Source organism: Psammomys obesus, unplaced genomic scaffold (genome assembly GCF_907164565.1).
Source record: "Psammomys obesus unplaced genomic scaffold, mPsaObe1.curated_primary_1811, whole genome shotgun sequence".
NCBI lineage: Eukaryota > Metazoa > Chordata > Mammalia > Rodentia > Muridae > Psammomys > Psammomys obesus.
In genome coordinates, this window is record NW_026585691.1 from 3,781,127 (window position 1) to 3,794,342 (window position 13,216).

The following is a 13,216-nucleotide window of genomic DNA, read 5'->3' on the forward strand; positions in this document are numbered from 1 at the left end:
CACTTATGTCAACTTTGAGCGTTTTGCCCATGTAGTAGAGGATGTGGCTCGGGTGGACAAGGGATGCCGTGCCCTAGTAGGAGCTCATGATACCCTGCAGGACGATGTGGAGTCCTTGGTCTCAGTCTACAGTGAGAAGGAGGCCTGGTACCGGGAAATGAGCGAGAATACCCGCCATAACCTGTCCCAGCTCAAGTATGAGTTCCGCAAGGTGGAGTCCCTGAGGAAGCTCCTGAGAGAAGACATCCGGGCCACAGGGGCCAGCCTCGGAGGTGTGGCCAAGAAGCTAGACCACCTGAAGGTGCAGTTTGAGACTCTGAGGCAGCAGCTCTCGGCAGACCTCCAGTGGATGCAGGAACTTGTGGGCAGCTTCCAGCTGGAGAGTGGCAACACAGATGGCCACGGCCTGGGCTCCATGTTCCGTGGAGACACCAGTGAGTCCCTGTCAGAGCTGCTCAACAGATCACACATGGAGGGAATCCTGGCCGGCTTGAAGCTTTGAGAGCCAGGATCTAGTGGTTACCAGTGCTTTGTAGAAGCGGGATGTCTTCCCTGCTCCTGGGGCGTCCAGCTGGGTGTATCCTGCAGGCATGTGTAGAGTTCCCCAGCCACTGGGGTGCTAGTTAGCAACTTCCCCTGCACCTCCCTCACCAGCCTAGTTTTCTGAGAGGGCTCCGGCCAAGCAGCTGAGGAAACGATGAGAAAGTATATCCCCTCAGCATGCTCTTCTCTGGGGGTGACTGCCGGCCCCCAGGAGATACTCCATAAGTGGGTAATGATGATGGATGAGCTCACCTCTCACATTCCATCTGCATGCCGTATGCGTGAAGATCTTGGGTAATGTTTGACATAACTAAGAATAACTTGCCCAGCAGGGTACTTTTCTGCTACAGAGTCAGGGCTTTAAAATACACAGAGAAAATACTAGCTTTCTTCTGAATTGTCTTCTGACTCATCAAGTCTTTGTGCCTGTGACCTTGCTGGGTCCTTAAAGAACTCTGTGAGATAAGGGCCTGGGCTATAGCTCAGTTTCTAGAGTGCTTGCCTAGCTTCCACAGAGCCCTGGGCTTGGTGGAGTACACCTCTGTCCCTGGTACTTAAGAAGAGTCAGAAGGATGGGGGCTCAGTTAAAGACCAGCCTGGGATATACAGGACCCTCTCTCGGGATGGGGCTGGGCTCTGTGAGCTGAGAAGTGAATGACAGTATTACTATTATTCCCTTCCCTGTAACCAACGAAGAAATTGACGCAGAGGAGAATGACAGAGGATTGTTCTTAGCCAGTTGCAAACCCAGGGTGCCCATATTTGAGGCGAGGTAGGGAGAAGAAGTTTAGTGAGGCTTAGTTGTAAGATGTCCACCTCAGTCTTAAACTTCAGGTCCCAGAGGCTAAGGGCCTGACTCTACACTGAGGATGAAGACAAGAGGCACATAGCATAGAGGTATTTACTCTTATTTCCTTGGCCAGAGCACACTGAGGTTGGGGAAATCCCAGAGAGCTTTGGAAAGCATAAGGCTCATTGGGCTCTTCTAGCTCCAAAACTTTGAGCAGCATGAGGATTTTGTGATGTCATTTCCCTTTCCTAGGAGGAAGGCCAATCAATTCATCCATGCAGATAGCACAGAGTATAGTCTCTGGACCCCACATGATGCTAGAAGCTTGGGCCTGGGGGCAAGCTATCATTTTAAGTACCTCACAAAACATCCATCAGATATTTGTATTAAATATTATTCCCAGGTTAGAGAGAAATCGAAGAAAGAACGTGACCTCACCTGTGTCACATTGGTGGTAAAAGTGGGAGCCTTCTGGTGGGTCTGCCACTCTTCCTGATTCCCGTAACTGCTTGGACTTTAGGAACTTACTCTCTGCTTGAGGGGGCGGGTGGTACCCAGTTCATCCATCCGTTCAGATGTTAGGTAGCAGGCACCTGCCAGTTTCCAAACAGCTGGCTTGAGTCTGGGGATGTGGTGTTAAGTAATATCAAGCCGGGTTTCTGACTCCTCTGAGTTCTCAGTTGAGCGACAGATTCTAGCATTAATCAAGAGTTCTACAACTCTAGAACTTCAGCTGGTTCCTAAGCTATAAAAGAGAACTAGGCAGTACTGTAAGGCCTGCAGAGAAAGAGGGAGAGAGACAGAGGGAGAAAAATGAAGGAAGGAGGGAGAGAGGGAAGAGGTTGGGAGGGGGAGAGAGTTGCTCTTAGGGGAGGAAACTGTGTGTGGAGGACACTGGGGCTGTGGGCAGCTAAGCAAATCGGGGAGAGAGGTCTCCCCCATGGCGCCATCAAGCAGCCTTCTATGATGAGAGGGGAATGGTAGGAAAACTAAGGGAGAGAGACCGGGAGTGTATATAGTGTAGAGGGGCTGAGGAAGAATGGAAGCAGTGGGTCTTTGGCGTGTTGAGGAGTTCCTTCCGCCTTTATTCACAGGATCACCAGAAGACACTAGTCGGTTCTGTGCTGGTGTTGAAAGAGAAATTCTCAGCAGGCAGCACAGACTAGATTTTAATCTAATAAAGTCAATCTTTAGAATCCCATCCTTTTCTTAATTAGCAAGCTGGGTCATTTAAAGTATCACATATAATAACTGTAATGGAAACTATTTTAACCAAATATAAAAAAAACCCCACAATCTTATGATGCATGACTATTTTATGGACAATTAAAGGAAAAAATCTGTGATGGGCAGTCTCTTAGGAGATACTACGCAGTGAGAGGATGAAGGAGAGACAGTGCCACCGTGCAGAAGAGAGAGCAAAAAACACCTGGCTCAACTCCGACCCTAGGTGGAGATGAAAACTCAGAGCAGGAGGCCTGGCTACATATATAGCATTGCTCTTTGGGTTCGGACTACATCAGTGTGAGTCAGAAGAAATGCAAGCAGGGACTGCCATGCCCCACAGTCAAACCCCACCTGTTTCAACAAAGCTGTACAGTCTTCTAGATGACCTGCCTCACCCCAGGCCCACATCCAGTAATGAGATGCCACATTGATTGGGAGATACTGCTGATGTCCGAGGTCTCACATCACACATCCTGGAATCAAGGAAAGATCGAAGAACCCTGTGCCTTACCCTAAAGACAAACGGCTCTACAACTATGTCAAAGTCCTGTGTGCCCTGTCACATAGGGATGTCACATACTTGTTCAGTACAAGACACTACAAATATTAAAGGTCCTTTTGGTTGCACCAGCAGACCTGGACCATCAAACGTCAGGTTTCCTAAGAAGATGAAGGCTGTGCATGCAAAGGTGCCAGAGGATGAACATTCTTTGAAGGCCAAAGTAAATGCAAGATTTGAGTGATGGTGATGGTTTGATATGGGAGGATGGGAAGGGGCGGGAGAGCTGATTGGCTTGAGTATGTGAAATCAGCTACTCTGTTCATGCTGAGGATATTCTCCCTGTAGAGCAGTTTTTGGGGCTTATCCAAGCTCACGTAGCTGGTCAGCCTCTCTGCGGCCTCAGTGCTCTAAGTGGTTTCCTTCCCCGTAGTGAAAACGTCCTCTGTGTTCATGGCCAGTCCCCTAGATGTTTTATAACCAGACTCTTAACTGGACAAAGACAAAGTGAACTGAGGAAAGCACCCCAAGACTTTCAAGAAGCTTAGAAAAGACTGTGTGAGCTTCCTCTGTTACCTGCCACACAAACTCCTTTCCACTAAGGAAAGGTCAGGTGTCCTGACCTTAGGGGTGTCAGAGGAGGCCGGTGTATTGAATGTAGCCAGTGGACCTGTTTGCTCCTTACAGGCTCAAGGCTGGGGTTTTATTTGTGGTGGGGAGGGTGTTGGGTTTTGTTTCTTTGTTATGAGACAGAGTTTCTCTTTGTAGCCTTGGCTGTCCTAGAACTCACTCTGTAGATCAGGATGACCTCTAATTTAGAGATCTACCTGCCTCTGCGTCCAGAGTGCTGGGATTAAAGGTGTGTGCCACCATGCCCAGCTCCTTCACCTTGTTTTTTGAGACAGGGTCTCTCATTGGGACCTCTTAGAACAGGCTGGCTGGCCACTGAGCCCCAGGGATCAGTTTCTTTTGGCCTCCAAAGCACCAGGAATACAAGTACACAGACTCAGGTCCTCTAGCTTGTGCAATAAGCGCTTTGCTAAACAGGGCATCTCCCCAATCCTCATGGAGGATATTTAATTTACCAGATTATAAATTAAAGCTTGGCTTCATGCTCAGTTCAGACACCATCTAGGTTGTCACGAGGTCAGGGAGAGTGAGTAACATATGCCCCAAAAGCATGCCAAGGAGGCTGGGAGGTGGGTCCTCAGGCAGGCGGCTTATCCTATCCTGTGGCAGATACAGCTATGTCTGCCTGGGTATGTCAGGAAGGGCAGCCATACTTGGTAGTGGATGGTTTTGCAGACTCTGAAGGCTGATAAGAAAGGGTTGGAGCAGAGCAGGGCAGAGTGATCGTGGCAGGAAGAACCAGAGACAACCTCCTCAGCTTCTCCTTCTGCAGGTCACAACGACAACGGTAGCTTCCCTCCTCACAGCCCACGTAGAGGTGGCTCTTCCCAGGTAGCACCACCTTCTAGAAATGTCTGTGAAATAAATGGCTTTTCTCCTTTGTGAAATTCTTGCTTGTGGGGAAGGTTCTTGGCCCTGGAGAGAGAACTATCAGTGGGCATACGGGAGAGGTCAGTTCAGTTGAACAAACACCCATTGTGCTCTGATTCTAGTGGGAGGTGATAGATAAGGACTTGGCCACCCTTGAATAAGAGGTGCAGTAAACTTAGCTCATGGTTGATAGGGAGAGAGATTTTCTTTAGTGATGTAACCACTAAACCCATCGAGGTTCCTGTAAACAACCCTCATGAATCTCATCGGGACACACACACCCAAACACACACATGAGAGGCACAGTTAGAAAGAGAAAGGGAATTAGTGGAGAAGTGATGAAAAAGATTAATGGGGTGTATGTGTCTGTGTATGAATATGATTGAAATACATTATGTACATGTATGAAAATGTCATAATTAAACCAAATATAATATGTGCTAATAAAAACATTTTAAAAATTACCTCAAAGTGGAAAAAAAATCAGCATCAGGCTGATAGGAGCCAATCAACTGGGAGATGGGAAAGACTTGGTCAGCAGTCAGTTAGAGCAGTAGTTCTCAAGGTCCTAATGCTGTGACCGTTTAATCCAGTTCCTCATGTTGTGGTGACCCCCCAATCATGAAATTATTTTTGTTGCTATGTCAAAACTGTATTTTTGCTACTGTTAGGAATCATAATAATGTAAATATCTGTGTTTTCTGATGGTCTCAGGTGACCCCTGGGAAAGGGTCATGACCCACAGGCTGAGAACCGCTGAGTTAGCGGGCTGTGACACAGTAGAGCTACGTTCTGGTTGAGGCAGGAAGGGCAGCAAATCCTGCAGAGGTCTTGGGCAGCTGCCTCATCTGGGAGACACTTGCCTCCTCCTGTGCCCTTGGGAAGAAGGTACTGGGTAGAATCTAAAGGACTGAGTCCAGGTTGGGCCAGGAGCTTGGAACTGTTGAGTGAAAGGTAAAGAAGGAGGTTACAGAGATTTTTGAAAAAGAGTTTTTATAACTCTTTAAGGGAAAATTGTCAAAACTTCTGTAAAAGCAGGGAGGAATGTTCTGTCGAATGCTGTGTGTCACACCCTGCTTCAGCGAGAACCAAGTCCAGGGTGGTCCTTCCACCCCCTGCTCTAGCTTCTGAATTATTTAAAATACGAACTTTAAATTTATTCAACTCATCCCCCCCACCCCCACCTTTTTGAGACAGCTATATAGTCCAGCCTGGGGCCTTAAATCCACAGTTCTCCTACCGAAGCCTCCCAAATGCTGTGACTTATGGGTGTGTGCCACCAAGCCTGGCAGGACCTTCCTTAGCTGCCTTCCTGACATTCTCTCTCTTTCTCCTGGAACCTCACCAGGAAGACGGGCTAGTCGGCTGCTGAGCTTCCTGGGTCCATCTGTCTCCTCCTCCCACGTTTCTGTTACTAGAGTTACAAGGGCACGCCACTGTGCCCAGAGTTGTATGTGTGCTCTTGGGTCTTAAACCCAAATCCTCATGCTTGTCTTACCAGCTTGTAAAAGCAGCTTGTCATCATCATACCTGACAAAATCAGCGATTCCCGTCTCCTCCGTAAACCCCATCCATCTTACATGGCAAGGGTGACTGTTGCATTCAGTCAGTTTATTCCTATCAGGACCCGAGTGAAGGCCACACATGACTTTAGTTGAAGCCTTTAAATCTCTCAAGGGTACAGGAGGGAGAATTTTGGAATGTTTTTCTTCAAGATTTAAAAAAAAAAAATGCTCAGAAAACAGAAAGGCCCGGTAAAGAGGATTAAAACAATGTCCATGTAGCCATGCTGAAACCTAAGAGAAAAATGAGGGAGGCTAGGCCAAGCGGGGAGAGGAGTGTTTCCTCCCATTGTTTGATTGCTGCAGGGTCAGCTCCCGAGCACCCAGCCTGTCTGCTCACCCTACCCAGGCAGGAGGAGGCAGAGACACCCACAGAAATTTCACCTGCATCTTCCTGGGAAAATCGGTGTTTGCCAGCAGGAGCCAAGCCCCAGCCTGCAAAGGAGCCAGCAAAGAGAAGGGGAGGAGTGCCCCTTGAAGGGAGATTTAACTGAGAGAAGGGGCTTCTATGAGGCCCACAATGACAGGAGAGAGAAGTGGGTGTTCCTGGCATTCTGTGGAGTATGAGGCCGTTGGCATGGCACAGATGGAAGCTTCAAAGCTTCAGTCTATTTGTAGCTCTTAGGAAAGTCACTGGAGGAAGTGCCTCTTCTAGAAATCCATGGTTCCTTTCTCACATCTTGGAGGTGGCTGCTGCTGCAGCTTCCTCTCCCTGCTCTGCGGCTGCCATTTCAGACCCTAGGATACACCCCTGGGCTATTTCAAAGACGTTGACATCTGTGTAAACAAAATCTGACTCTAGCCACTCTGTTTTCTTGCCTCCCTTTCTGACTTTTTTTTTTTTTTCAAGACACCAAACATTCCTAGGAGCCTGGTCAGGATTGCCCAGGCTTCCTGCTATCAGTGACAGACTGTAAGACCAGAAGATGGGTACTCACTCTCTATTTGAAGAGGGAGGAGCAGGAAGCAGACAGCCCCCGTTTAATAAAAACAATGCCACATTCCTTCTGGGAACAGATCTCACTGCAGAATTTATGTCTCTCTGACTTTCCATGCTGAGTGTCAGCCTTTTGAGAGACTCTTAGCAACCAAGAAGCCCATTGATGAGGAAAGGCCAGCCTGACAGATTCATAGCTTAGGTGACCTCTTCCTTGGAACTCGTGTATGTGTGTGTGTGTGTGTGTGTATGTGTGGCTTATAGAGTGGACCCAGAAATAATTCTGTCACTGCCTGTCGATGGCCCTGGGAGGAGCTCCACTTGACATTTTATCTTGGCATTTCTGTTCCAAGAATGATCCTGTTGAGCCAGCAGGAAGTGGGGCTTTCCTTAGATTCCCTTAGCCTTTGTGTTTTCTCTCCAATTATGGGAGGTGGGGTAGGGGTGGGAATCAGCCATTTCTCTTTTGTGTGAGGAAACCCATCAGCCAATACAGAAGAATAAGTCCTTTCTCTCCCTGAGTGTGCTGATCTACTGGCTCAGATTTCCTTCTAGAAAACAAACGCACCCTCTCACGATTAGGCTCAAAGGTCATTTATGGCTGTTGAGTGAATTACACTTCCAAATGGTATTGTGATAGGTGATCAAAGTGCCTTGGGCTTCTTACAGGTGGGTGTGAGCAGGTCCAGTTTGGTGTGTGTGTATGTGTGTGTGTGTGTGTGTGTGTGTGTGTGTGTGTGTGTGTACATACACATGCATGTGAGTGCCCCTTGGCTCGTGTGGAGATAGAGGACAAGGTTTGTAATGTGAAACCTAGGATTGAACTCCGGTCATCAGGCTTGGCACCAAACACCTTTACCCCTGAGCCATCTTGTTGTCCCAGGTCCTGAGATTTCATTTCAGTTTGTCTTGTCAATAGCTCAGGGAATCAGTTCAACCGTACGACTAGTAAGCAGGAGCATTGTTGACACGGGGAGGAGGGAAGCAGGGCCTGGTGGTGTAGACACGGACACAAAGCACACCCCAGTGTCCTCGGGTTGCTCTCCAGGTGTGGGAGGCCCCCACTGCCAACCCGCATCAACAGGTTCCACACACAGTAAAACAGTCCAGACACCAGAGTCAGCAATATCTCTTGGAAGATGTTTGAAATATTTGGGAGTATGGGGTGAGGTGCACCTGGCATGTGCCTCCTGCCAGGTGCCAGTCCAACGCTGTGTACACTCGCTGCTTTCTGGTGCCCCGAGGGAAGGCCAGGGTGGAGCTGTGCTCTGAGTGCCGTTAGGTAGGACCAGCTCGGAGTAGCCTATGAGTTGCCTCCCTTAGCTCTTAACTACAGCATCATAGGCTGTCAGAACAGAAAGGCAACAGGAGGCCTGTGGGATCCTCCCGGGCAGTTGTGTTTCAGGGGCTTTGAGAAGCTATCAGCTGTACTTGGAACAGTTGCTTGCCTGGACACACACACAATTTTACTTCCATAATTAATATATCAAACTGTGCCATATTTTGTTTATCTGTACATCAGCTGATATGTTTTTGGGTTGTTTCCACTTTCCTGGATCTTAATAATGTCGCCCTGGCCGTGATGTCTGTCACTCCATTGAGCTTTGGTCTAGCTGACTAGATGGGTGTCCCTTTCCTCCCTCAGTATTGTGTGTGTGCATGTCTCTCAAAGCTGGCTATTTGGTCAAAGATGGCTTTCCCTGAAGGGAGGACTGTCCCCTGTCAAGGATAAATGAGTAGTTCTGCTCTTCTGCTAGAACCTCCAAACAAACTCAGGGATGGTGCTGGAGCTGGAGAGCTAGCTCAGTGAGGAAAGGTCTTTGCTGCCAAGCCTGACCACCTGAAGTCACTTCCTGAGATCCACATGGTGGAAGGAGAGAACCGGGTCCTCACGTCACTCTCTGACCTCCATACACATCTGCTCTCCTCCCACTGATGAACAAGTAAATGCCGTTAAACAAACAAACAAACAACAACAACAACAACCAAAAAAAAAAAAAACGGGGTGACTCTGACCATTCATATACAGGTTACACTCAAAAAGTACAAACCATCTCAGGATGCCCACAGAATCCCCGAAACCTCTCTCTTCATCTAGGAAACCCTTATTTTACTATTTTGCAAAAGGGGGGCATTTAAAAGGAAGACAGAAGGCTAGCAACAGTTAGTTGATCGATGTTTGCTAAGTGGTCCCAGGTTAGGCATGCTCCCATCCATGGGTCCAGTCAGGCTCTCCAGCCCTGTCCTATAATCGTGACATCATAGATGAGATAGCTGAGGCCCAGAGAGGTCGTGGTAGGGCTTCCTGCAGCCAAAGACGGACACTGTGTCCTGACTGCCAGGCAGTGGGTGACAGCTGTGTATCTGTCCTCATTTGACCACCCCCTCCCCATCAAGGCCCCTACTTCCTTCCACTTCTAATACTAGAGGAGTGCGAGCACCACGCCTATCAATGGGCATGCGGTTCACCAAAGCCAGCGCCAGCCCAGTGTTCTGTGCCGTGAAATTACCCTCTCGCCAAAGTGGTACTGTTGGCCCTCGCTTCCAGCTTTTCTCACTTCAAGAGGGCAGTCATACCAGTCTCCCTGTATATGCTTGCACTACACTGTGGTAATAATAGCCCCGGGGCATGCACGATGCCTCCTGGGCAGTGAGACATTTGTAACATCACCCTTACGGTGACATGCGACATTCCCACTGCATGCCTTGCTGGAGAAGGAGGTACCGGGGGCAGGCTGAGGATGGTGTGTAGCCCCGGATTCTGTGGGGAGGGAGGAAGCTGCCATTTGAAACCCAGCTGACACCATCACGCGGTTTTATCTCCCAGCCGGTGGACAACCAGCAAGCCATGGTGCGCAGGGAGTCCGTGGTCAACCTGGAGAACTTTAAGAAGCAGTATGTCCGCAGGCGGTGGAAGGTACGTCAGGGCTCAGGGCTCAGGGCTCAGGGCTCAGGACTCAGGACTCAGGGCTCAGGACTCAGGACTCAGGGCTCAGGGCTCAGGGCTCAGGACTCAGGGCTCAGGGCTCAGGGCTCAGGGCTCAGGGCCCAGGGCTCAGAGCAGAGGGCCCCCCGCTTCTCTCCAGACCTCTGTGCACATTTCACCTGTCGGTTCTCGCTCTTTCCTCAGCTCTCCTTCAGCATCGTCAGCTTGTGCAACCACCTCACTCGCTCCCTGATGAAGAAGGTACACCTGAGGACAAACGAGGACCTGGTGAGTACATGCAGAGCCCTTTGCTTGGGCACAACGCCTAGATTATAGGAGAAGAGGGTATTAACTATTTCTAGCCTGTTCTGCAGGCCCTGTCCTCTTCTGCCCTGAGGGCTGCAGTGTGACTGGCAGAGGGGAATGGCTGAGGAGCCACCACGGATCCTTTTCCCTGCGCCCTCTAAGGGACTGCTCCTACCACCCCACCCCGCTCCTCCAGCCCCTGCCTAAGGACCAGTAGCCCTCAGGGGATGGTGGAAATGGGTGCCATAGACCATCCCAACATTATTCTGGCTAAGTATGATAGTGCACACCTATAATCCCAGCACTTGGGAGATGAAGGCAGGAGGGTAGAGGCAAGCAGAGGTGACTTGAGACCTTATTTCAAACCACCCTGTCTCAGAAAGTTCACTTCCGACAGTCCCGGTTCTGTCGGGATGTTCTGTCGGGAATAGGCGCTTTATTACACCCTCTGAAATTTCCCCTTTTTATTTTGTTTTAGACGGCCTGTGTCAATAATGGTTGATGATATGCTCCTTTAATATGCTGGGCAAGTGCTATGCTATTGAGTTACGTCCCTGGCCCTGTTGTATATGTTTAAAACAAGAGGCTTATAATGGAATACGCTCATCAAGGGGAGGTCTCTAGAGCCAGTCTTCTGGAATTCAGCTCTGCCACTTACCTGCTGTGTGGCCTTAACTTCTATGTTTCAAAATATCATTTGTAAAATGGGGGCAATAAGAGTTCCTCTGTTGTTGGATAGTGATTAGGCTTAAATGATGGCCTGTCCTTACTGCCTGGTGGGTAAGTGCACAGTGAGTGTTAGCAGTCATTGCTGCTTAAAATCCTCCTGTGGTTGAAGTGGGCATCAGTGTTAACATTTCAGTTGGTAAGGGGTTCCCTGGGATACCCTCTTCCTCCTCATTGAGTGGAAAGAGCAGGAGTGTCGGGAAGGCATAAATTAGGAGAGAAGGTGACTCCTTGCTCAGTAAGGGACTGGAAAGCAGCCGCCTGGCAGTCGCCATGTGTAAACCGAAGATGCTTAGCACTAGGCCGACACCCTGCTCCCAGCACACCCTGGGCACTCCCCAGAGCCCCAACATGTCCTCAGTGGTCCTCTTTCTTCAGGCTACGCTCTTGCTTACTCCTGCTCTTGGCAGGACATGAGACTTGGTAGCTGTAGAGGCCTGCGTAGCTTTTCATCATCAAGTCCCTCTTCTGACCACCAGCCTCATGGACTATGAAGGGCACCAGCTTCGCCACCTCTGAGAACCTCTGTCTGTTACCCAGCTTACTCTTTCATTGTTTGGCTCTGACTCATAGTAAAAAGTTGCTGGTCAGCAAAGCTTGAGTTATTTTTGTTGTCTTAGTCAGGGTTGGTCCAGGATGTGTTTGGCTAAAGTTGCTTTTGACCTCAGATTTCCCACTGGCTCAGGCTTCCCTGGAGGGACATATGACAGGTGTGCTCTTCACACTAAGTCCTGGACCTTTTGCCTTTATGTAAAGAAATTTAATTTTTTTCCTGGTGCAAAATGTTATATATATATATATATATTTTAACTCAGACATTCTAACAGCCTGCCTGCTCAATGACTTATCCTATAGGAGGCGAAGGACTAGGTTCCACACACACGTTGTATGGCTTTTCCTATTGGGCCTTCCTTAAAACTTTTTCAGAAAGATAATGACAGAAACTTATGTTTAGGAAGGATAGAAGTTAAACATTTTAAGACTCATTTAAATTTGATTCATTTGTTAATTGGAGCTGGAGAGATGGCTGGGTGGTGGAGTGCCGCCTGCTCTTGCGGGCCCAGGTTTGGTTCCCAGCACCCACATGATGACTCACAACCACCTGCATTTCCAATTCCAGGGATCCAACTCCCTCTTCTGACCTCCATGGGCATCTGCATGTACATCATACATACACATTCACTCAGGTACACACACAAGATAAAGTAAGACCTCATCTCTATTCATTGTTTTCTCGAGACAGGGTTTCTCTGTGTAGCCTTGGCTGTCCTGAACTTGCTGTGTGGACCAGGCTGGCCTCGAACTCACAGAGATCCGCCTGCCTCTGCCTCCCGAGTGCTGGCATTGCAGGGGTTGCAGTGGTGCTTGCTGAAGGCATGGTGGAAACCATCTGAGGCTGAGGGCCTGGCGTGACGGCCAGTGGGCCTTATGGAAAAATTAGCCACTTCCCCACAGACTGAGCTCAGGAGACAAGTGCCCCCACAAACTACCTTTGCAAGTGGCCTTGATAATTGGCAGGCACAAATAGCACCAGATGACATTTTTCACTGTTATACTTGGGCTCCTCTGGCATCTCTTTTCCCATGGATGCCCCGAGAAAGAGGCCTCAAGGCAGTTTGTTTGCCCTTATTTCAAGTCCCCCTCCTATTCCTGTATGGCAGAGGTCTCTGAATGAAGCTAAGGGCTTCCTTTTTATCACCTCGCTTTCCCCAGCCTGTAGGCCTCTTTCTTGAGTGTATGAATTTAGGCTGCTCAGTGTTGCTTCGTTCATGTCATCCCATGATGCCCTTCTCTGGGGCCTCTTTTTCCTAGAGGAACTGCGAGAGTGACACAGAGGAGGACATCGCCAGAAGGAAAGCCCTTCACCCCCGGAGGAGGAGCAGTACTTCTTAATTGGCCCGGCTTGCAGTGGCTCCAGGGAGGTCCATGTCCCTGTGTCCCTTTTGTGCCATCTCTTGGACACTGCTCATCACCAGGATCCAGACATTCTGTGTTCCTGAGTACTTTGGAAGAGAGATTGGAGTCTGCAGGACTCAGAACTTTCCGGAGACCCTGGGAGCCCTGGCCTTCTCCTGATGGGGATCTGCCAGCATCCCCCAAGCTCCTAGTTCTCCAGAAAACTGGCTTTCATCTGTCTGCAAATCTCAGAAGCTAGGACGGGATATAGACTGAGGAACTGGATCTAAAGGAGTATCATTTT

General features: G+C 49.1%; 1 protein-coding gene across 1 annotated transcript in view; it reads left to right on the top strand.

The window, feature by feature from the left end:
• The window catches only part of Dapk2 (death associated protein kinase 2), a 108,764-nt gene extending 95,752 nt beyond the window's left edge, over positions 1-13,012 (top strand). The window contains exons 10-12 of the mRNA XM_055597759.1: positions 9,886-9,975; positions 10,189-10,272; positions 12,829-13,012. Coding sequence (XP_055453734.1) covers positions 9,886-9,975; positions 10,189-10,272; positions 12,829-12,909 — 255 coding nt within the window. The 3' untranslated portion in view covers positions 12,910-13,012. The remainder of the gene's footprint in view (positions 1-9,885; positions 9,976-10,188; positions 10,273-12,828) is intronic.
• Positions 13,013-13,216: the final 204 nt, after the last annotated feature.